General features: G+C 51.9%; 1 protein-coding gene across 3 annotated transcripts in view; it reads right to left on the minus strand.

Annotated features, from left to right (window-relative positions):
- ARHGEF18 (Rho/Rac guanine nucleotide exchange factor 18) overlaps window positions 1-24,340 on the minus strand; it is a 92,621-nt gene that overhangs the window by 59,651 nt on the left and 8,630 nt on the right. For 2 of the 3 annotated variants that reach the window (XM_043466506.1, XM_043466507.1), the window contains 9 exons: window positions 15,351-15,472; window positions 8,202-8,467; window positions 7,038-7,188; window positions 6,268-6,382; window positions 5,200-5,257; window positions 4,823-4,867; window positions 4,187-4,264; window positions 2,243-2,345; window positions 1,961-2,102 (listed from right to left, as the gene is read on the minus strand). In XM_043466506.1, the coding sequence (XP_043322441.1) occupies window positions 1,961-2,102; window positions 2,243-2,345; window positions 4,187-4,264; window positions 4,823-4,867; window positions 5,200-5,257; window positions 6,268-6,382; window positions 7,038-7,188; window positions 8,202-8,467; window positions 15,351-15,365 (973 nt within the window). In that variant the 5' untranslated portion in view covers window positions 15,366-15,472. Of the gene's footprint in view, window positions 1-1,960; window positions 2,103-2,242; window positions 2,346-4,186; window positions 4,265-4,822; window positions 4,868-5,199; window positions 5,258-6,267; window positions 6,383-7,037; window positions 7,189-8,201; window positions 8,468-15,350; window positions 15,473-24,013; window positions 24,130-24,340 lie in introns of those variants that run through there. The other variant, XM_043466505.1, reaches the window with a different exon arrangement.

Raw genomic sequence — 24,340 nt, forward strand, 5'->3', positions numbered from 1 at the left:
GCTCCAAATGGGTCCACTCCTGACTGCAGCAGCCAACAGGCCCGCCACCAGCAAAAACTACTCCGGAAAACGGGAGGAATGAGGAAGAAGGAAAATGCCCACATGTGGGGCCAAGCAAGGCAGAAATGCAAAACCTGTGGCTCAGGTCTTGAGGAGGCACCTGCCCCCAGGGTGGAGGGACCGCTTTCACTGCATGGCCCACCCTGGGTCCAGTTCTCTATTGCACTCGTCCACTGATTCTCACCCAGGCAGTCTTAGCCCCCAGGGGACATTTGGCCACATCTAGAGACATTTTTGGTTGTCATGACTCATGAGGCAGGCGTTAACAGCATCTAGTGGGTGGAGGCAAGGGACGCCGCGCAACATCCTGCAATGCACAAAACAGCCCTCCCCTCCCTCAACAAAGAATGACCAGGCCTCAAGGAGCAATAGGACCAAGGTGGAGGAACCCTGCAGCAGCCTGAATTTGCAACTAGCATGCAGTTGCCAATGCCTCCTCTCTGCCCCTTGTCAAAAAAGCAAAGTTCTAAATCTCATAAAAGACCAGAGTCATCTCCCTCCAAGGCCTTTGGAACCCAGAACTTTTTCCTCATTTCTGTGTTGGGCTTCCCAGGTGGCTCAGTGGTAAAAAAAATCTGCCTGCCAATGTGGGAGACGCAGGTTCAATCCCTGGGTTGGGAAGATCCCCTGGAGAAGGAAATGGCAACCTACTCCAGTATTCTGGCCTGGGGAATCCCATGGATGAGAAGCCCGGCAGGCTATAGTCATGGGGTCACAAAAGAGTCTGTACATGGCTTAGCAGCTAAACAAAGCAAACAAAATGTTTTCCTGAGCAGAGACTGTTATTCCCGAGACAGTGCTGGGAGGCAGGAAATTGCCTGTTAATGGGCTGATCCTGCCTCCTCTCCCTCTCTCTCTCCCTCCAGTTCGTATATTACAGACCTAACCCCTTTCACTACATCATGCCTGCGTGCATGCTAAGTTGCTAAATCATGTTTGACTCTACAGACTATAGCCCTCGGGGCTCCACTGTCCATGGAATTCCCCAGGCAAATATACTGGAGTGGGTTACCATTTCCTCCTCCAGGGGATCTTCCTGATCCAGGGATCGAACCCAGTTCTCCTGCATTGGCAGGCAGATTCTTTACAAACTGAGCCACTAGGGAAGCCCCATCAGGGCATCATAAGGTGGCCTTATTTGGAAATAGGCTTATTGCTAATGTACTTAGTGCAGTGAGGTCATACTGAGTTAGGGTTGGCCCCTAATCCTTAAGCAAAGGGGAATTTGAGGCGTGAACATGAGGACGGGGACAATGCCACACGAAGACCGTAGCGCTGCTGGCACAAGCCATCAGACTTTCAGAAGCCACGAGAGACGCTTGGGATGGACCCTTTCCCAGCACCTGTAGAGGGAGCTGACACCTCGATCTTGAACTTCTCTAGAACTCTGAGACAATGCATTTCTGTGGTTTAGGCTGGCTGGATTGTAGCTAACTAATACACTGAATTTGGATTTTGCCAACAACGAAAGCTGAAACTTAAAGGGAATTTGGGAGTCCCAAACTTCCCTGGTGGTCCAGTGACTAACACTCTGCACTCCCATGGCAGGGGGCCTGGGTTCCATCCTTGGTCAGGGAACTAGATCCCACATGCTGCAACTGAGAGTTCACATGCCACAACTAGAGATCCTGCACGCTGAAACTAAGATCTGGTGCTGCCCAATAGATGGATTAACAAGCTTTTTTTTTTTTAAAAAGACCTTGTTGGTGAGGGGAAGTCTAAGCTAACCAAATACCCCCTGCTCTTAGGGATGGATTCCTGGTGACCTCCAGGAAGCAATGGTTGGCTTCAGCTGGAAAGAGGACGCAAAGATGGAAGGAAGACATGGGAGCAATTTAGGGGAAGTGAGGCAGAGAAAGTGGCTGCCATCCAGGGCGACAGGCTGGGCCACTGGACTCACCAGAACTCAGAAAAGGTTTGCCACACAGAGGGCAGCTGGAGTGGCCAGAGAAGGTTCCTCGAGCCAGCTGGTGCCCGTTGATACATTCTTTCCTCTCTCGCGCATCCTGACCTTTGTCCTTCTGATGCACTGGGGTCTTCCCCTGTTGGGGACAGAGGTGGACCTTAGAATGCCCTGTGTGTCCATTCCCACCTGGAATCACAGGGCTCTGGGGCCGGGGACACCCTGGCAAGCTGGAGAAGGCAGAGAGGGTCCCCCCAACCCCTGGCCCAGCCCTCTGACCTTCTCCTTCTGCCTGGTGACTCGATTGCGCAGGGAGCTCAGGCTGCGTTTCACCCGGGTGCCCCTGTCACTTCTCTCCGTCTTCCCCATGCTGTCCTCGCTCCTAAGAGGGGGAGAGTTTGGTGAGGAGGGTTACAGCAGACCCACAAGGCCCTTCTGGCCAGTTCTGCAGATCACTCCTGGGATCCATCTAGAATCTGTCTACCTGTGGCCCCTCTATCCTGTCCCACCCTCACTGTGGTCCTGAACTCTTTCTCTCTCCTCCCACTCACTTATTCACTCAAGACACATTCACCAGGCTTCCCTGGTGGCATAATGAATAAGAATCTGCTTGCCAATGCAAGAGACACCGGTTCAATTCCTGGTGCGGCAAGATCCCACATGCTGTGGGGCGACGAAGCTAGTGTGCCACAGCGACTGAACCTGTGCTATAGGGCCTGGGGCCACAGTGACCAAAGCTAGAGCCCACGCTCCGCAACAAGAGAAGCCACTGCAGTGAGAAGCCCGAGCACCACGACGAGAGGAGAGCCTGGGCAGCAGCAAGCACCGAGTGCAATTGTATATATACACATACATAGTATGTATATACCATATGTATATACTATATATATACACACACTATATGTATATACTATGGTTTGTATGTGTATATATATACATATATATATATATAGATGTGTGTATATATATGTATATAGAGAGATAGATATAGATATCTCTCTCCATATATATATAGAGAGAGTTTCGCTGGTGGCTCAGATGGTAAAAGAATCTGCTGCAATTTGGGAGACCCGGGTTTGATCCCTGGGTCAGGAAGATCTGGAGAAGGCCATGGCAACCCACTCCAGTATCCTTGCCTAGAGAATTCCATGGACAGAGGAGCCTGGTGGGCTACAGTCCATGGGATCACAAGGAGTCGAACACGACTGAGCGACTAACACTTTCACTTTCATATGTGTGTGTAGGGCTTCCCAGGTGGCTCAGTGGTAAAGAATCCGCCTGCCAAGGAGGAGACCCGGATTTGATCCCTGGATCAGAGAGATCCCCTGGGGAAGGGAATAGCAACCCACTCTAGTGTTCTTGCCTGGAAAATCCCATGGACAGAGGAGCCTGTCCTACAGTCTACAGCCTGTCCTACAGGCTACAGTCTACAGGGTCTCAAAGAGTCAGACCCAATTGAGTGACAGCACACACACACACACACACAAAACATTTATGGAGGTTTGCAAAGTTCCAGCGGACTTGGGGACAGGGTTTGGCTAGGGGAAAGTGACATGGTCTCAAGCTTGAGGTGCCTTGATGGACCTTGTCCATCTCTGCCTCCTCCCTCTGGTTCACACCCGCTTCCTATCTTATCAGCCTGAAACCCTGTCCATTCTTCCCATGGGATGTCTCTCAAATCCCCCTGCCCTCTTCCCCCCCAACACTCCAGCCCTAGATCTTACCTCTCCTGGATGACCAGAACACTCTCATTTAATAAATACGTATTTAGTCATTATATGTAAGAAACCCAACCCCTGCAGAATCGAGTCCCTGGAGGGAGATTCCATGCCTCTGGTCTGCACCCTTGATGGTGCTCACCATCAGTGGTCACCACAGGGCTGTAGACTTCTGCTTCCCAGGGGCAATCTGGCCTTTGCTGACTCCCCTCCCCTCCTCCCAGCCCCATCCCGCACCATTCCTGTGGAAGGCCCCTAATTCTTTTCCCCATCTCATGTCAGCATACTGGCGAACCCCTACTTTTCCACTGGAACCCAGCTCAAGCTGTCACCTTCTCCGAGAAGTCTTCCCCTGCCCTCCCAGGGACTACGAGGAGCCCCCTGCCACCCTCACTGTTGTTCTGGTGATTCCAGTAAGAGGATGGGGACCCCGACCCCTCAGCCCATCTCAGGCCCCTGCCCTCTCACTTCATTGCCGGCCTCGCCCACAGCTCGGGGTACTCACTCAGACAGGAACTCAAACCAGGTGAGGTTCGAAGCTGCTCCTCCGGGGCAGACCGACAAGCGAGCCCTCTGCCGGGCCCTGCAGGGTCAGAGGGGAGAGACACCAGGGTTGGCAGCCCTTCCCCCTGACCCCTAGGGCCCCCTCATCTGTCCCTCTCTTCTGGGGCTCCGTGGACAGGCGTGCAGCCCATGACCAGGGATCCTGTCATCCCTCCACATGTGGGCTTGGATACATGGTCATTGTGATGGGTTTTTCAGCAGAGGGTAGCAACAGGTCTTGGTCAAACAAAATCAACATGTCCGGAAGATTTTTCCGACAGATAGCAGCATTTTGGGAAAGTGCCACCTGTTCCCATTTGTGGGTATGGCATGGTTGGTGGCAGCTTGCTTCTGTGTCCTGTCCTTCCCACACCTGTGCCTCCTCCCACCTCTCCAGTCATCGTTTTCCTCCCATTTCTCCCCGTCTTCACACATGTCCCCTCTACCCGTCCACTCTTCCACCTGTCCCCACACCTGTCTTCCCATATCCGTTCCCTGCTTGCATCCCCCATCCCTGTCCACCCCTGTCCCCCTCCACCTGTCTTCTACATCTGTCTCACACACCTGTTCTCCCACACCTAGCCCCCTATCCACTTACCCATGGTACTGACGGAGTTCTTCAAGCACCTGCTGGACAATCAACCTGAGCAGGGGGTCGGATAAAAACAGTCCACAGTTGCCCCCAATGACAGATGTTCCCCCAAACTAGCTGTGAATGCCTGACCCGGCCCTGGTCCTCATGCGACCTCTACCTGGGAGCCCCAAACCCTCTCCTGATGCTGTCAAGAACCTTCTGAGGTGCCTGGGAGAAAGTCGGTGTGGGAGAGGAGACTGAGGTTATTAGAGGGGGACTGTGGCTGGCCCTGCTCACTTTTATGGCCAATGATGCTACATCCCTGCATTCCTCTTCCCCAAACCTTGACCCCCTTGGCTGTCCTAGGGGGTCCCTCCCCCACCTAAGGGGCAGACACTCACACATGATTCGGCTCCACATGATCCTTTTCCATGCACTCCAGCACCGGAGGGTCCAGGCCTGGAAGCAGTCCCCACCCCAGGAGATATAGGTGTGAAAAGTGCCCTGGGGCAGGACCAGCCTGGCATACAACCCCTGAATGCACCCCTGCAGAACTGGAGCCAGTCCAGATGGGGCTTGCCAATTCTCAGGGTGGGGGAGAGTTGTAAAGAGGACAGAGAGCCAGGGACAGAAGCGTCCCGGGTGTGTCATGAGTTTACAAAGGGCAAAACGGTTTATACATATTAGGTCAGTGAACTTTAATCTCAGAGTGACGCTGAGGAGATACTCTGATTGTCTTTCTTAGTGAGAAAGTGGAGGAGGTTCAGAGACTTGCTAGAAAGTGGTAACTTCCTGGACTTCCCTGGTGGTACAGCGGTTCAGAATCTGCCTGCCAATGCAGGGGACATGGGTTCGACCCCTGGTCCAGGAAGATTCCACATGCCTCAGAATGCCTCGTGTGCCACATCTACTGAGCCTGTGTTCTAGAACCCTTAAGCCACGTGCCAGAACTACTAAAGCCTGTGCACCCTAGAGCCTGTGCTCCACAACAGGAGAAGCCACTGCAATGAGAAGGCCATGCACCACACTGAAGGGTAGCCCCTGCTTGCTGCAACTAGAGAAATCCTGCACACAGCAATGAAGACCCAGTGCAGCCAAAAAATAAATGAATAAATAAAAATTAAAAAAAAAGAAAGAAAAAGAAAGTGGTAGCTTCTGGTTTGGCCTGTAGGTCTTTCTGATACCAGAGGGATACAAGCTCTTCAGATAGAGAGTCAGAGAAAAAGAAGGAGATAAAGAAAGAGACAGAATCAGAGGAGCAAGAGAGTCCTGATGGTCATTACAATATTGTGCCCACCTTGGGTTGAGAGTCCCCTGGGAGGGTGAGGGGGAAGGGCAGATGATGGAGGAGCCATGTCACCCCGCCCCCAGCATTCTGCCCAATTCCTGCCAGGGGGACCCTAAGCCTCCTCCAGCAGAAGCCCCCTTCCCCACTTGTTTGAATGAAGGAAATCCCCAGGCTGGGCTACCTTGAACAGCTGGAGGCGGCACTTCCAAAGCTGGAAAGATTTCCAGGGAGCTGATCTCATCGAAGGACACGGGAACAGACCGTGACCTCACTCTTTTTTCGGGGCTGTCACATTCCTGCAGGGAATAAGCATCTCGCTAAGCCCGGAGGCACCCTGGGTTGCAGGCAGTTTCCCTGGGTCGAGGGTCCCCAGCCTCCAGCTGCAGACAGGGGCTACCCTCAGCCTTGGGGTATGGAAGCAGGGATGGGTCTCCATAGCAGCTGAGGGCTGGAGCCAAGGACCATACCAGCCAAGGACCACCCCCCAGCTGTGGGCTGGAGTTCTGGAATTCTGAGCCACAAATTCCAGCCATGGCCAGAAACTCCCCCCCCCGCCAAGTCATGATCAGGGGCAGAGATGCCCCAGGCAGAAGCCTCAGTTTCCAGGTGTGCATTCTCCAGCTTTGGGCTAAAATCCCAGGCCTGAGACGAGCTCTTCTCCATTGCAAAGTTCAGTCACAGACAGGGCTTCCACCCAGCTGCAAAGATTCAGAGACAAGCCTGAGCTCCCTAGCCCAGGGCATGGCACTTACAGCCAAGGATCTCAGGCCAGCAAAGGACCTTCAGGCTTGGGCTGGAGTCTTAGGACCCAGTGACTCCTCTGTCATGGGTGACGCCTGCCATGATGGGTCAGTCCCCCCAGCTATGTGTAAGGCACCCCTGGGTACCACAGAGCCAGTTCCTGGGCGCATAGTTGTGTTATTAATCGGGGTGGTTGGGGGTTGCACCAACCTTGCTTGGTTGCTCTGCGGCGGTTCCACCCCCAGGCAGACACCCTTGGGTCCAGGCCTGCAGGCCCTCTCCTGGCAGGTTCAGAGCGAGGCTGGCCAGGGTCCGAGGCAGACAGGGCCCCTCGTTCATGGCTGAGGATTCGATGCTGAGCCTGGTGGAGAACAAGAGGGAGTCAGGTCTCTTCCACTGGGCTGTCTCCCCAGCTCCAGCATTCGAGGCACAGGGGCCTGGGGGAACCCTTGGGTGGTCCTATGATGGGGGCAGGGCACAGGGAGTGGTCCAGATCTCCCAGTACCAGGGGGGTGGATGGGGAACCCGGCTAGAGGATGTGATGCTGAAGTTCCATTTGCATCACAGGTCCACTGCGTTTTTACACAGACTAGATTAATATCTGGGGAGAACTGTGAAGGGTGCGGGCTTCCCAGGTGGCGCAATGGGAAAGGATCTGCCTACTAATGCAAGAGACATAAAAGACTAGGGTTCAATCCCTGGGTCGGGAAGATCCCCTGGAGGAGGACATGGCAACCCACTCCAACATTCTTGCCTGGAGAATCCCATGGACAGAGGAGCCTGGTGGTCTATAGTCTGTGGGGTTGCAAAAGAGCCAGACACAACTGAAGTGGCTGAGCACAAGGCATGTGAAGGATGGAGGGAGAAAAGGGGGTGGGGGGGCCCCACAACTAAAGCACTCCACTGTTTTGGGCTGCCACTGGACAGTGTGGGTGGTGCCAAGCACCCATTGTGTTTCGAGCTGAAGCGCATCTGTGGTTCTGTGCTCGCGAATGCGAGGGACACATTTAGGCATCTCTGGGTTTGAGCAGGGGAGGGTGCATGCCTGTGTGTTGAGTGTGGGCATGTACCCCCAGTGTGCGAGGGCAGGTGTGCACATCTGGGTCCAAGCGTGCCTGCTGGTTTCACACAGCCTCCAGATTGGGCTGGCACACGCTCCTTCAGCATGTGCATGCTCACCCGTGCACACGGATGCGTGTGCCCACACGCATGTGTGCACTTCCGGAGGGGGTCTCTGGGGCTGCCTCTGATAGCACAGACACCTCTGGTGGCCCTTGAGCTGGGTGACCCAGAGGTGGTGGCGGGGGAGAGGAGCAGCATGTGGCCGTCCTGGAAGGTGTGTCCAGGAAGGCGGCGGCGCGGTGGGGGGCTGACCTCTGCCTGCTCTCGGAGCAGCTCCTCGACCTCTCCCAGCTGCGTCTCCGAGCGAGGCCCTGGGACCCCGCAGAGCTGGAGAAGGGCGTTTCTCCTCTGGCTTCTTCGCTAGGGGGGCCACTGCCCCTGGCCCCCCCAGGCTGGCTGTGTGAAAGGACTTCGAGGCCCAGGTCCTGGAGATACTCACTGCCCTGAAGGGCCCCCAAGTCCAGGCTGAGGTCCTCTGAACTCTCGCTACCGCCGAGCAGCCCTGGGATTCCATCCTCCTGGAGACAGATGGGGAAAAGGCCCAGACCCACAGGCAGTGAAGACCCCCACATCCAGACACTCCCTGCCATCTCCCACTTGTCCAACCTGGGCTCTGGGCCTAGCTCTTGGCAGGTGGGATAGAATGGGGGTGGTCCCCTCAGTGCAGGCCTTCAAGGCCTTAGTCCTCCACAAAGGGGCTGGAAATCAGGGCTACCGGCCCCGACTCCACCTCCATTGCTGAGTTTCTGTCTGATCATCTTATGAAACAGGCCACGTAACTTCTGTCCTCTGTCCTCTGTCCTGTCTGCCGGCTCACCCAGCTTGCTTTAAGCCTCTTATGAGATCATGTGTGTGAACGCAATTTGTACAAGTGCTGCACTCCAATACTTTGGCCACCTGATACAAAGAACTGACTCATTGGAAAAGACCCTGATGCTGGGAAAGATTGAGGGCAGGAGGAGAAGGGGACAACAGAGGATGAGATGGTTGGATGGCTTCACCGACTTGATGGACGTGAGTTTGAGCACTCTGGGAGTTGGTGATGGACAGGGAAGCCTGGCGTGCTGCAGTCCATAGGGTCACAAAGAGTCGGACACGACTGAGTGTCTGAACTTAACTGAACTGATACAGTCCATGGGGTTGCAGGATAAGGACTATTCCTTTCTAGGCCATTGTTAATGCTGTCCTCAGACAGGGTTTGGTGGGTAGGTGGGTGGTCCGCCCCCCATGCTCCAGGCAAAACTAACCCTGAGATGTGGCCTTAGGCATTTATGTGAGCTCATGCAGTCCCTGATGGACTGTTGTGATTGGTGGCCTAAAGGTCCCACTGAGCAGACCTGCCACCCTTGATGGTTTCTACAAGAGGCTCCCAAGATAGAATTGCCAGACAAAATACTGGACGTCTAGTGAAATTCAAACTTCAGATAAATGACTATTTTTTTTTCTAGTGTAAATAGATTACAAACATTGCAATATTTGGCATTCAATTCTAACTGGGCATCCTGTAATTTTAGTTGCTCAATTTTGCAAGCCTATTTATCTGTGGGCCGTTTGGCCGGGCATGGCCAGTCTTTACTAGGAAAGGGGGAACAGGGAGGTCCCTAATGAACGCTTGGTGAGGGGAATTTTCAGAAGTAGCTAACTGAAAGTGGAAAATACCTGGACTTCCCTGGTGGTCCATGGGATAAGAATCCACCTGCCAATGCAGGGGACACGGGTTCAATTCCTGGTCTGGGAAGACCCCACATGGTGTGGGCCACCTAAGCCTGAGTGTCACCCCTACTGAGCCCACGCACTCCAGAGCCCACACTCTGCAACAAGAGAAGCCACCGTAACGAGAAGCCCGCGCACGCGACTAGTGAGTAGCCCCTGCTTGCTGCAGCTAGAGAAAGCCCGCGTGCAGCCATGAAGAATCAGCATAGCCCAAAACAAGCAATAAAAAAATAAACAAAATTTTTAAAAAAGAAGGAGGAAAATACTTGCCAGCCAAGAGCTGGGCATTTGGTTGGCTGAGGATCTTGGCTGGTGGAAGACAGGTGGCAGTGTCCATACCTGTCTTGAATGAGGTTGGAAGAGCTCTATGGGGTCTGGCTTTTTCTCTGACCTTCCCCACTTGGAACTCTACAGTTTTGATGCCTTATAGTAAAATATATATGGGGCTTCCCTGGCAGCTCAGTGGTAAAGAATCTGCCTGCCAATGCAGGAGACTGGGGTTTGATCTCTGGGTCAGGAAGATCCCCTGGATGAAGAAATGGCAACCCACTCCAGTATTCTTGTCTGGGAAATCCCATGGTCAGGGAAGCCTGGAGGGCTACAGTCCACGGGGTCGCAGAGTCAGACACAATCTAGTGACTGAACAACAGCAACAAAAATATAACATAGAATTCACCACTGTAACAATTCTGTGTACAACTCTGTGGCGTTAAGTACAATTACTGAATATGCAATCATCATCACTCTCCATCTCCAGAACTTTTTTTCATCTCCCCCTAAGGAGGGCTTGTACCCAGTAAACAGTAAATGCTTGTTCTTACCTCCTCCAGCTTCTAGTCACCTCCACTCCACTGTGTCTCATTGAATTTGCCTATTCTTTGTTGTTGTGCAGTTGCTAAGTTGTGTCTGACTCTCTGTGACTCCATGGACTGCAGCATGCCAGGCTTTCCTGTCCTTCACTAGCTCCCTGAGTTTGCTCAAACTCATGTCCTTTGAGTCAATGATGCCATCCAATCATCTCATCCTCTGTCGTCCCCTTCTCTTCCTGCCCTCAATCTTTCCCAGCATCAGGATTTTTCCTGATGAGTTGGCTGTCTGCATAAGGCTTTGGCCACCTGCCTATTCTAGGCACCTTGTATAAGTGAAATCGTACAGTGTTTGTCCTCTTGTGTCTAGTTTATTTCACTTAGCTTAATGTTTTCAAGTTCATCCATGTTCTAGCACAGGTCACAGTTTCCTTTCTTTTTGAGGAAGCATAACATTTCATTGTATGGATGGACCACACTGTATGGACATAAACAAGACTGCATTTTGTTTATCTATTTGGTCTTTGATAGACAATTGAGTGGCTTCCACCTTTTAGCTCTTGTGGGTTTTACTGCTATGAATACAGGTGTACAAACGTCTGAGTCTCCATTTTTACCTCTTTTGGGTAGATCTGTAGAAGAGGGGTTGCTAGATCATACAACAATTCTCTGACTGGCTTTTGGAGCCCTGGCCATATTTTCCATGGTCTCCCCTCTTGAATTTCTCCTTTGCACCCACTAATCTGTTTTCTTTTTTTTGGCTGCTCTGTGTGGCATGTGGGATCTTAGTTCCCTGACCAGGGATTGAACCCATGCCCCCTGCAGTGGAAGCATGGCATCTCAACCACTGGAACTCCAGGGAAGTTCCTGCACCCATTGCTCTGGTTCCCGCCACCTGCCTGGCTGCTCCTTCTCTGTCTCCCGCTTCCTCCCTGTGTCTTTCATATACCAGGATCCCTCTCCTTCAGTCTCTGTCCAAAAAACCCACCTCTCTGGCCCCGGCTGGTCTGGGTTCCCCTGATTCTCCTCTGACTTCCCCAGCCGCCTTTCTGAGGTCACTCCCATCCCATCCCATCCCATCCCGGGTGTCTGGACAACCTCTACCAACTCCCGTCTTCCTCTGCCACAGCCCCTAAAGTTTCCTCGCATCTCTGGTTTTCATCCTCCTGTAAATATAAACACATCAAGACAGCCTCTTGGCCTGGACTGGGTCCCCCCTCCTCTGTCTCCTGCATCTGGCCTCCCTCACAGGAGGCAGAAGTGGGAACCCGGCCAGGGCTTTGGATGGAAGGGGAGGGTGGATGGCTGTGGCAGGTACAGTGAGGGAGGGGGAGGGAGGGGGCTTCGTCCTTTGCTGGGGAACTTGTATCTTTCCTCCAACATTTCCTGGGTGAGAAACGGGAGCCAGCCCACTAGGAGCCTCCCTGGGCATCTGCCCAAACATAGGTATGCTGGCCCTGACACCCCAGAGAGCATGCCATCAACAGACTCCTGCTCCCTGGACCCTGGGGAACCTTGGGGGATGGGTGCCTCCCCACCCCCGCAGACCCAGAGGCGAGATGCCCCAGGAATTTCCACTCTATAAAAATGGCTAGCTGTGTGCAGATTTAAATAGTACACAGATCAACGTTTTTTTAAAAATGTAAATGGCTATTTATCTCTTTGTACTTTAGGAAAAAAATAGCACACCAGAGCAACTTCGTGTCTCTGGTTCTGTTTCATCATGTAAAACAGGGAATGAGCTTCAAACAAAAGAGCAAAACAGGGACAGAGGGTTTTCTGACGGCTGGAAGGGTAGAAGGGCCTTCGTCAGGGTTTGCATCCTTGATGTGGCTTTCGTTCGCTCAGTGTGACCTCAGGCAAATTTCTAACCCTCTCTGGGCCTCAGTCTTGTCATCTCTAAAATGGGTGTTATGTTGCCTTCTTTTTGAATATATTTTTATTTGCTTATTTAGTTATTTTTGGCTATGCTGGGTCTTCACTGCTGTGTGGGCTTTTCTTTAGTTGCAGTGCTTAGGCCTCTCACTGCAGTGGCTTCTCTTGCTGCGGAGCACAGGCTCTAGGGCACTGGGACTTCAGTAGTTGCGGCTTGTGGGCTCTAGAGCACAGGCTCAGTACTTGCAGCACACAGGCCTAGTTGCTTCGCAGCCTGTGGGATCCTCCCGGACCAAGGATCAAATCCTTGTCTCCTGCATTGGCGGGCGGATTCTTCACCACTGAGCCACCCAGGGAAGCCCTATGTTGCCTTCTTGTAGGATTGCTGGGCAGGTGAAATGAGACGATGTTTACATCTTGTAAGCAAGCCCTTGGTCAGTGGAAGCAGTTATGGGGTTGGCCAAAAAGTTCATTTGGGTTTTTCTATAACATCTTGTGGAAAAACCTGAGCAAACTTTTTGGCCAAGCCCATATTATGGTGGTTGTTTTTAATACTTCAGAAATCAAGGATCTTCCTCTGGGGCCCTGCCAGATGGAGCTAATTGGAGTAGACTGATGATTAAGCCCTGTAAGACAATCAAGTATGAGTGAATGTTCTAGAAAGTAGAAAGTAGGCTAGAAAGAACAGGAGGGGACAGTTGACTCTGGAGGGACAAGAATCCTGGACTGGAGTTCTACTTAGGAAATCCCTTTTTTGTTAATATTTTTTAAAACTTAATTTTTTTTTAAGTTTGAAAAATTAGATTTATTCTAAGCCAGATCATACAGAAAATCCCTCTTTTAAAATGGACAAACCCCTGGGGTAATCACTGGTGTGCAAAATCTACTAAGGATAACTCAACTAGGACAGGTTAGACCATCTTTAGGCAGCTTCCATAACCAAAATTAAACCCCCAAACTGTATTTCCAATCACATAAAGTAGTGTCTATGTGACATGTAAGTGATTTCTATATATAGGTCAATATATATAGCTAATTGCATATATTTTAAAATAATCTATATCTTACCTGTATATATATATACACACACATATATATGTATATGTATATACATACTTTTCATTAAGATGCATGTATATTTCAATGCGAAGTCCCACTAAATGTAAAAAAAGAAAGGAAGGGAGGAATAAATCAGGGATGGCTTCCTGGAGGAAGTGACAGTGAGGGACGCCCTGAGCAATGAGTAGGAGTTCGCTAGGTGGAGGCTCTGGGTGAGGGCATTCCAGGCATTAAGAGAACAGGATGTTCAGAAGCCTGCAGGCTTCAGAGTTCAGGATGCCTTCCCTCAAATTGGCAAGATTTCCTTTTGGCTGGAGGGGTGTGTGTGTGTGTGTGTGTGTGTGTTGGGGTGGGGGCGGTCAGCAGGCCTGGGAGCCCAAGGAAAGATTTAATCTCTAAGTTCCCAACAGCAGTGGTAGGGAGGCTGGGGGAGAGGAGGCAGTGATTCCCCTTCAGAAAGATGACGCCAGATGCAGAGCCCAGAGGGGCTTGACGCAGCGAAGACGCCTGTGCAGATCACCTGGGTGAGCAACTACGGTGGCCTCCACCAGGGCAGTGGAAAGGCCGGGACAGACGTGGAGAGAACTGAGAGCTGTACAGGTGTGATGCTCACAGGGCTTTTGGGCAGAAGGGGCAGGGACATGGCCATCTGCTGCCTCCAGCTCTGGTGGCCAACTAGATGAGGACGTGGATGTGGGTGGCAGGGCTTCTTTGGAGCCGGTAGGTGCTCACCGAGCTCACCCAGGGCTCCCTGCTTCCCCAGATGCATGCTCTCTCCATCACCATCCTGCCCAACTGCCTGCTGCCCACGGTCCCTATTCCAAGATATCCAGAGCCCTGGAAGGATCCAGGGCTAAGCCTGAGTCTCAGTTCTCTCTTCATTTACTCTAGATTCTTCCCGACACCGAGGCAAATTCCTTCCCTGCTTGGACCCCCGTGTGCTCTTCTACAAAACAAGCGGTGGACTGCCCTGGTGGTCCGCTGGTTAACAGTGTGCCTGCCAGTGCAGGGGACACAGAACTTCCATTCCTGGTCCAGGGAAGATTCCACCTGCTGTGGGGAAACTAAGGCTGTGAGCCACAGCTACTGCAGCCAGAACACTCTAGGGCTCGTGTTCTGCAACAGGGAAGCAATGAGCAATCTGTGCACCACAACTAGAGCGCAGCCCGCAATCACCACAACTAGCGAAAGCCCACATGCAGCAATGAAAATTCAGCACTGCAATGATAAATAAATAAATAAAATTTTATAACACTGGCAGATATGCAGAATTCCCTGTATATGGTTTGACTATAACGAAGCCTCCTTCCTTACTGTGGTGGGTGGTCCAAAATGCCACCCAGATTCCCCCTTCGGTGAGGTTGTGTTGCCCCAGATGCTGAGGGGTGGGTGGCTATCAGCAGATGGCTGTCAGCTGTCAGCCTCCTCCCAGGAAGTCACATCCCCTCCTGGGCAGTCCACAGGCCATGACTTATTGGTGTGGGGGTGCAATGGCTTGGTCATCTCAGCCTAATTTGGGACTACTCTGCAGGGATGTTCTAGCTCAGAGCTCCTCTTGGGAGCTTTTCCTTCCTTCTTCACTGATCCATCTACCCACCCATGCACCCATTTAGCTACCCTTCCCTCCTCCCTCTCTTCCTTTCTTCCCTCGATTCTTTCTTCTATCCATCCATCCATCTCTTCTGTCAAAATGTCCTTCCATCCATCCATCCATCATCCATGTCTTCTGTCAGTCCTTCCTTCCTTCCCTCCTTCCATCCATCATCCCTCCACTCTACTCATCCCATGCTTCCTCTTCTTGTTCCATAAAGGATTCATTTCCTCACCTGTGGAAAGGCATAAGAACTACTCTGCTATGTTTTAATAATCCCCTGAAATATTGCACACAAAGTGTACTTGCTCCCCTGGAGTCATCAACTCCTGCCCATCTCGGCTGTCAGACACCTGCCTGCTCATCCTCCATGGTGGAGAAGTCTGGGTCCTCAGGCCTCCAGGGTCCACCACTGCTCTTGGTGGGTAGATCTGCAGCTCTAGAGTCAAAGGGCTGGACACATGGCTTGGGCTCAGAGCCTGTGGGAAAGGAGGGACAAGGTGTTAGAGCTGAGCTGTGAGGCCTGAAGAGTTGGGCCCCAAATTCTGCATCTGGGCCTCAGTTTTCTCATCTGTAAAATGGGGTTGCAGGGGAGGATGGTACCAATGATCTGTAAGCCAACATATATGACACACCACTCCCCACCACTCATCCTGAGCCTGGGGCAGACATTTCTGTTCAGGCACAGGGCTCTTTCCTTCTGAGCCATAGTCCCCTCGGAATTCTTCCCAGTGCATTATTTTAAAAAATTTTTTTTATTTATTATTATTTTTGGTTGTACTGAGTCTTTGTTGCCACATGTAGGCTTTCTGTAGTTGCAGTGAGTGAGGGTTTCTCTTTGTTGCGGTGCTTAGGGTTCTCATTGTAGTAGCTTCTTTTGTGGGCAACAGGCTCTAGGGCACATGGGCCTCAGTAGTTGCAAGACCCAAGCTCAGCAGTTGTGGCTCGAGGGCCTTATAGCGAGGGCTTTAGTAGTTGTGGCACGTGGGCTTAGTTACCCCACAGCATGTGGGATCTTCCCAGACCAGGGACTGAACCCATGTCCCCTGCATTGGCAGGTAGACTTTTAACCATTGGACCACCAGGGAAGTCCTGGTCTGAGCCTTTCGCTGAGGGAGACACAGGTGTCCCATCTCTCTCCCCCTGCCCCTTGCATGGCTTCTAGAACATATCATGCTTCCCTATTCGAATCCCCATGGAGGTGCCCCACCACCTGGAGGAAGAAGGTCAAACGTCTTGGCTCAACCACTGATGTCCACCAGGATCCTCCTCTGTGCCTTGTCCCTGCCCCTTAGGCAGGACCCACTGCCTAAGAGCATCCCGTTCCTGTTCCAGGGCCACCCGCCTGAAGACCTCATCCTACTCACTCCGGAAATGTCCATCCACCCTCCTTCCATGGTGCCTCTGTCCTGGGCATTGCCCTGCACTTCACTGCATTGCGTTATCTTGACCCCTGGATTCCTTTCACTCCTCCACGCCCCCTGCCCTGACATTCCAGGTCCTGTTGAAACTGGGGAGCTGAGAGAAGTGTGTGTGGAGGTGACAATAGAGGAGCTGGGTGAAGGTGGAGGCAGGGAGAGACCAGTGGAGGTGGTACTCGGAGAGACAGACCAGCACGTTTGCAGTGAGAGCCAGTAAGAGCCCAGAGGGGCTGGGCGGGGGGCGGGGAGTGGGACAGCGGGGCCCTTGGACAGTGCCAGTTAGGGCCTCCTCCACTCCTTAGCTCAGGTCCTCTGTGGCTGGGTGACCCCATGTCCTGGCTTGCTGGGGACAGTCCTGGTTTACGCTGCTGAGTCAAGTGATAATGAACAGTATGGGACTTCCCTGGTGGTCCAGCGGCTAAGACTCCGTGCTCTCAGTGCAGGGAACCTGGGTTTGATCCCTGGTTGGGGAACTAGATCCCACATGCCACAATTAAAAGATTCCGTGTGCCACAAGTAAGACCTGGCACAGCCAAGGAAATAAACAAATAAATAAAACAAAACCTCCCACAGTACCATGCTTTCTCCCTCCAAAGGGTACCAGTGGGGTGTCCACTCCACCTATAACCACTGTGGCCAGAAGATGGGAAGGGATGATGCTGTCTTTTTCTATCCCAAAGTAGGATGAGCTGTCTGTACCCACTTACCTTCCTTCTCTTCCCAGCTGTGTATGTACAAACACTGCCCTACGTTTTGGGGGGAATGACACTTGTATAATTTGGAGGGCTTATTTTTTTTTTTTAAGAAAAAGAGTATAAAATTATGAATGTAAAATTACTGGGAAGTAGCAAGAACAGCAGAAAACAGCCAAGACAGGAATAAACGCATTCCATAAATAGATGAATGAAAAGCTATTACATGGGTGTGAAAAACTCAAGGAGTTTGGAAAGCATTCCGGCAGTTTTTCAAAAACTTAAGCATAGTATGGCTCAGAAAACTCAAACAGGGGCTCTGTATTAACTACTCTAGAGGGTGGGATGGGGAAGGAGATGGGAGGGAGGTTCAAAAGGGAGGGGATATATGTGTACCTGTGGCTGATTCATGTTGAGGTTTGACAGAAAACAGCAAAATTCTGTAAAGCAATTATCCTTCAATAAAAAATAAATTAATTAAAAAAAAAAACTTAAGCATAGGACCTCCCAGGTGGTCCAGTGGTTGAGTCCGCCTGCCAGTGCAGGGGACACGAGCTTGGTCCCTGGTGTGGGAAGATCCCACGCGCCGCAGGGCAACAAAGCCCATGAGATGCAGAACTACCGAAGCCCACACACCCTGCAGCCTGTGATCCACAACAAGAGAAGCCACAGCAATGAGAAACCTGTGCACCTCAACTACAGCGTAGCCCCCACTTGCTGCAACTAGAGAAAGCCTTCGAGCAGCAACAAAAATCCAGGGCAACCAAAAATTGGTGGAAACAATCCAAATGTCCATAAACGGAAGAATGGATACACGAGATGTGGTCCATCCATACAGTAGGATGTTTTTCAGTCACAATAAGGAATTGGGAGAGTTCTGGGAATTCCCTGGAGGTCCAATAGTTAGAACTCAGTGCTTCAACAGCCGAGGGACCGAATTCAGTCCCTGGTCAGGGAACTAGGATTCCACAAACCGCATGGTGTGGCCAAAATAAACAAACAAATAAATAAATAAAAGAAGAATAAAAAAGGGAATGGCATTTTGAAACTTATTATACCAGGAATGAACCTTGAAGACAGATGTCATGTGATGTCGCAGAAGTCAGTCACAAAATATCCCATGTTAGTGGTTTCCATTTGTATGAAATGTCTAGAACAGGTGAATCTATAAGGGCAGAAAGTAGGTTAGTGGTTGTCTAAGGCTGGAGAGAGGCTTCCCAGGTGTTACTAGTGGTAAAGAACCCACCTGCCAGGGCAGGAGACATGGGTTCAATCCCTGGGTCAGGAAGATGCCCTGGAGGAGGGAATGGCAGTCCACTCCAGTATTCTTGCCTGGGAAATCCCATGGACAGAGGAGCCTGGCGGGCTACAGTCCATGGGATTGCAAAGAGTCAGACACGACTGAGCGACTTAGCGGGCACGCACACAGCATGCAAAGCTGGGGAGAAATGGGGAACTTTGGGGTGATGAATAAAGGATACAGACTTCTTTTGGGGGTGATGCAAACCTTCTAAAATTGATTGTGGTGATCGTTCACAACACTTCCTTTTTTCCTTGGCCATGCCGCATGGCTTGTGGGATCGTGGTTCCCCAACCAGGGAACGAACCTGGCCCAGCAGTGAAAGTGGAAACACCAAGTCCTAACCACTGGACCACTAGGGAATTCCCATCATGGTATATTCTAGAAACCACCACTGCTCTCCTAGCTACTCTCCCAGGTTGGGTGAGGGCCTCTGTTCTGCTGCTCTCATTCAGCCCTGCATCTCCCACGAGGCAGCTTCTCTGACTCAGGAGATGTTGGAACAAAACAAGCAGGCTGTGAAGGACGAGAAAAGCCAGATGTGGGGGCGAGTCTTGGAGGCTGATGGCAGCTTGAAAAAGGAGGAGGAGACTCCCCGAGAGGTAGCTCCATCCCTTGACCAAGATCCTAGGGGGTCTCAGGACAGGCTGCTGGGTGTGCCTGCTTTCCTGGATGGGGGCTTCATGGAGGCTTGAACTGCATCCTTGCATCTGTGACCCTGCAGGTCTGGGACCCAAAGGCCAAAGGTAGAAAAGCCAGGGCTGAGTTGATTCTTTGGATGGATGCTTCTGACCCAGGGGGTGTGGCTTCCCTCGTGGCTCAGATGGTAAAGAATCTGCCTGCCAATGCAGGAGATGTAAGAGATGTGGGTTCGATCCCTGGAGGAGGGCATGGTAACCCACCTCAGTAACTATTCTCGCCTGGAGAATCCCATGAACAGAGGAGCCTGGCGGGCTATAGTTCATGGGGTCACAAAGAGTTGGACACGACTGAAGCAATTGTCACTTCACGTCATTTCTGATCCAGGAGCAGGCCGAGCCTGACCCTGATGGCAGAGTCCGTTCTGATCTCCGCATCACAGGTTGAGCCTCAATCTTTGGGTCACAGACTGAGTCCCTGTCCCAGTGTCATGGACTGAACCTCGGTCCTGGTGTCATACACCAAGCCCCGCTTGGGGTGTCATAGACTGAGTCCCAGTGCTGGTGCCATGGACTGAGTTCCTGTCCTAGAGCTTCAAGCTGTACCCCAATCCCCATCACGCACTGACCCCAGGCACACGCTGAGCCCTGAGTCTGATGTCACACTCTGAGCCTTGGTTCTGGTGACAGGCTTCCTCAAGCTCCAGACTTTGTCTTCAGTGGCCTCTGGTCACCACGGCCTGATAGTCCCACCTGCACTCTAACCTCAAGCTGTCAAGACCAAGCTCCTTGTCTTCCTTTCTCCTTCAGGGTCTGTGTATCAGTGTGACTGCAGTGTCTCCCCAGTGACCCCCACCAGAAACCCGAACTCGGGCCTCGCCTCCTCCCAACCCCTCAGGATACCAAGCCCTGTCAACTTCACCCCCCCCACAATATTTCTCCACTCGGTCCTCTTTTTCTTTTCTTTTAAAAAAATTTCCATTTATTTAGCTTTATTTATTTATTTGGCTGTGCCAGATCTTACTTGTGGCACACATACTCTCAGATGCAGCAAGTAGGATCTAGTTTCCTGACTAGGGATTGAACCCAGATCCCCATCATTGGGAGCACAGTCTTAACCTCTAGACCACCAGGGCAGTCCCTCCATCCTCCTTTTGTTTTGCCTCCGATACGATCTTAATATCAGCTTCCATTATGCTCTCTCTGGGTTTCCCAGCTGGCTCAGCATTAAACAATCCGCCTGCCAATTCAGGAGACCTGGGTTCAATCCCTGGGTCAGGAAGATCCCCTGGAGAAGGAAATGGCAACCCACTCCAGGCAAGATGCCTGGAGAATTCCATGGACAGAGGAGACTGGTAGTTACAGTCCATGGGGTCACAAAGAGTTGGATAAAACTTAGCGACTAAACACAACAACAATGTTCTCTCTACACAACCACAAGTTTTTTTTTTTTTTTTTGGTTGTGCTATCCAGGCATGCAGGATCCTAGTTCCCCAAGTAGGGATCAAATTCATGCCCTTGGCATTGAGAGCACAGAGTCCTTAACCATTGGACCATCAGGGAAGTCCCTACAATTGCAACTCTTGTTGGGATTTTCCTGCACAAACCATTGCCAACGACAGTTGCCTTCTTCCATCCCAGTAGAAGATGTGTCTTCTTGGCACGACATTTCAGAGTCACTCTCCTTCGTCTGGTCCCCACCCCATAGACTCCAGTCCCCTTACAAGGACATTTGAACACTTTGCAGTCTACCCGCTCAACTCCCCCAAAATGCCTGAGCTCCTAACTCACCATTCTCCTACGTACCTCTGTGCGGTTCCCACCACCCTTTCCCACTCTTCCTGCCTGGCAACCAACGGGTCCCTCTGATCCTCTGCAGACGGTCTTAGCCAGAGGACTTTGGATTGGTTTGCTAGTGGCTAAGAACCCCTGGGCCAACACACAAGACATAAGAGACTCAGGTTCAATCTCTGGGTTGGGAAGATCCCCTAGAGGAGGGCATGGCAACCCACTCCAGGATTCTAGCCTGGAGAATCCCATGGACAGAGGAGCCTGGAGGGCTACAGTTGGTGAAGTTGCAAAGAGTCAGACACGACTGAGGGACTGAACACACACACACACACCCCTTTTCTCCTTCTGGTTGCACTTTAATTGGACTACTTGTTCACTTCTGGACCAGCAGTTTCACAGGCCAAATCTGGCTCAACACCTGATTTTGTAAATAAAATTTTAGTAGCACACAGCCACACCCATTCATGTACCCTGTTGTCTATGGCTGTCATCACGCTACAACGACAGTGTCCGGCAGTTGCATCAGAGACCATATGACCTACAAAGCTGAAGGTATTTACTCCCTGGTCCTTTACAAAAAAGGTTTTCTGACTCCCACTCTGAGGTCCATGGGGGCAAGTTTTGTATCCAACCCACTTTTACATCCCCCAAGTCTCTTGATCAGTTCCAATATGTCTTGCTTCATGCTAAGCCTGTCATGTTCTTTCCATTCTTCTATCTTAACAACAACTCTCTGAGTCCCCACATTATGGAAGGAGAAACTGAGGCTCAGAGAGGTGTACTGACTTGTCCAAGGTCACACCAGGCTGTCAAGAGGCAGAGTTGAGATGGGAAGCCAGGTATTTCTTACTCCAAAGCAAGGGCTCCTAACCATAGGGCTATTCTGTGGTGAGCTGATGAATGGATAGATGGGTGGATAAATGGTTGGATGGAAGGGTGGATGGATGAATTGTTGGATAGATGGTTGTTGGATAGTTGGCTAGTTGGTTGGCTGGCTGGCTGAAGGGAAAGTTGTCTGGCTATATGGTTGGATGAATGGATGTTTAGATGGGTGGATGGTTACCTACATGGATGAATGGGTGGTTAGAGGGAGGGAGGAATGTGTAGATGCATGGGTGAATGGTTGACTGGCTGGCTGGTTGGATGGATGAATGAGTAGATGTTTAGATGGATAACTAGTTGGATGGTTCTTTGGATGGATGGGTGGATAGATGCATAGATACAAGAATGCATGGATAGATAGTTGGCTGTCTCTCTGGTTGGGTAGATGAATGGGTAGATGGTTAGATGGATGGATGGATGAAAACATGGACACATGGAGGCATGAATGGATAGTTGGCTACCTGACTGGTTGGACAGATAAAAAAGTGGGTGGTTAGATGGATGGATGGATGGATAGTTGGGATAAGTCATGTGGCAATGGCAAGTGACAGTGATTCCTCTGTATTCTGGAGATGGTATTCCTAGGGGACGAGGGTGGGGAGAGCTCTAGATGGAAGGAGGCAGGATTGTGGCAGAGAAGCCAGGCAAGAAGGAAACCAAGTTGAGACAAAGAATGCACTCACGACGTACACGCTTATCATATACTAGGGAAAGAGTGGAAAAGTGTGGCCAAAATAAGTAACTGAGCAGCTGAGGGGAAGGGCCAGTGGGACTCTGCCCTGCTGCAAATCCCAACCCCCCTTCCCTAGCCTTGTCTGTCTCCCCACATCTACTCCATTATTTTCCCAGGAGGTCCCATCTGGTGCCCAGACAGCCAGTTACAGAGCTTAAGAGGAGGGCACAGAAAGGCTAAAGACTGGTAGGACATGGTTAGGGAGTCCCTCTCTGCTCCCCACCCCCAAGCTTCTCTCTAAGGAGCCGCCTATCAGCTTGGATTCAGGTTCTAGGCAGCCTCTTACACCAGCAACCCTTGCAGCCCCGGCCATAAAAGGGTTTAAGAGTTACCACTGGTTCCCACAGCTCACTCCCCCACCTGCCAGCCTATAAATCATAACTTCAACCTGCCCGGGGCAGGGAGACAGGGTGGGCTGGGTGGCCAGGAGTGGCTAGACCTTCATAAGGATGTGGGCATCTTGGTGATCCGTGACTGATACCCTAATTCTCTAGCATTGCCATCCACTGGTGGATTTAAAAACCCTCTGCAAGCCCTCCACACAACTCACACTGGTAGCTTCCTTCACTGCCCAGAGCAACCCCAGAGGTGGCTTTGGAACATAACGTGTTTCAAAACCTGGCTCTTTCAGCATATACTTGCTATGTGACCTTGAGTTCATCACGCCTTCTTTCTGAGTCCAGCTTCACAAGGGCTCAACAACCGGCTGCAATTTCTACCACTATGACCATTCTATTGCATCCCAGTCCCCAGGCCACCCTCTCCCTCCCCGGCCACAGCCTCCAGGTCCCCTGCTAGCCCTGTCTCTGCCAGCACAGTGCCTGGCACACTATAGGTCCTCAACCAGAGCGTATGTCATGGAGAAGCGAATGGGTCTTCTCCTTGGCTCGTCTCCTGCACGGAAACTCACGCATCAACAAGTACCCAGCTTAGGCAAGGGGTAGGGGGAGTTCCTATCACACAATCCCCCTGTGCCCCGTGGCCTCGGGCACTATCTGGCTATCTTCTAGGACCAAACTCCTGCTGAGATTTAAGAAGTGCCTTTTTGCAAAAACAATTCACCCAGACCTTGAGGGGGGGATATGATTCCCCAGCTCCCAGAAAGGTAAACTGAGGTCCTGGGCCCCAGTGTGGTGGGGCTACCAGCCAATGTGTATGTGTGTGTGTATTCCAGGGCGTGTGTACTCGAATCTCTGGATGTCTCAGACCTTCCTCTCGCTGCCTCCCTGAACCTCTGTCCTGCACCCACCCAGGGAACAAGTAGCATCAGGAACCCCCAGGAAGCCACCAGGCTGCCCCCGGTCTAGGGCGAATTGTCCGTCCACAGATTTACCTTCCCAGACAACCTCCTGGCAGAGCCTGGGGAGACATCTCTGAGACAAGAGGGACCCCACAAGTCTGTGATGTTCCACTGGGGCCCTGGGGAAGCAGAGATCCTCCGGGGCTGACTCAGGCAGGGTCTGTACCCTGGGCTGAGAAAAGGCTTGGCATGGGATGGTGGGCAGCAGGCTGTCCCGGGAGGCTGGGTGGCCGGTGCCCACTACTCACTGCATGCCCCCTTACCTCTTTTAAAGGCCCATCGCTTCAGCCAGAACTTGGAGAGAGCCGGCCAGGAATGGTTGAGCGCCGAGCTGGCCATGGGGGCCGTGCGTGCGTGCGAGTGTGTGAGTTAACGGCAGGATGAAGAAGGCGCTCGGCCGGGAAGCCCTGCCAGGACAGGGCTGCCAGCAAGAGGGGCGGAGACTGTCTGCAGGGGCTGCCAGACACATCAGCTGATGGCAGCTTGGGACTGGGGCGGGGGGGACGGGGGAGGCAGGACGGCAGCCTTGGGGGAGGCCAAGTACTTAGCACCACCCCACACCTCCCTTGCCCTCCAGGCCTCTCACCCTC

This window comes from Cervus canadensis, chromosome 4 (genome assembly GCF_019320065.1).
Source record: "Cervus canadensis isolate Bull #8, Minnesota chromosome 4, ASM1932006v1, whole genome shotgun sequence".
NCBI lineage: Eukaryota > Metazoa > Chordata > Mammalia > Artiodactyla > Cervidae > Cervus > Cervus canadensis.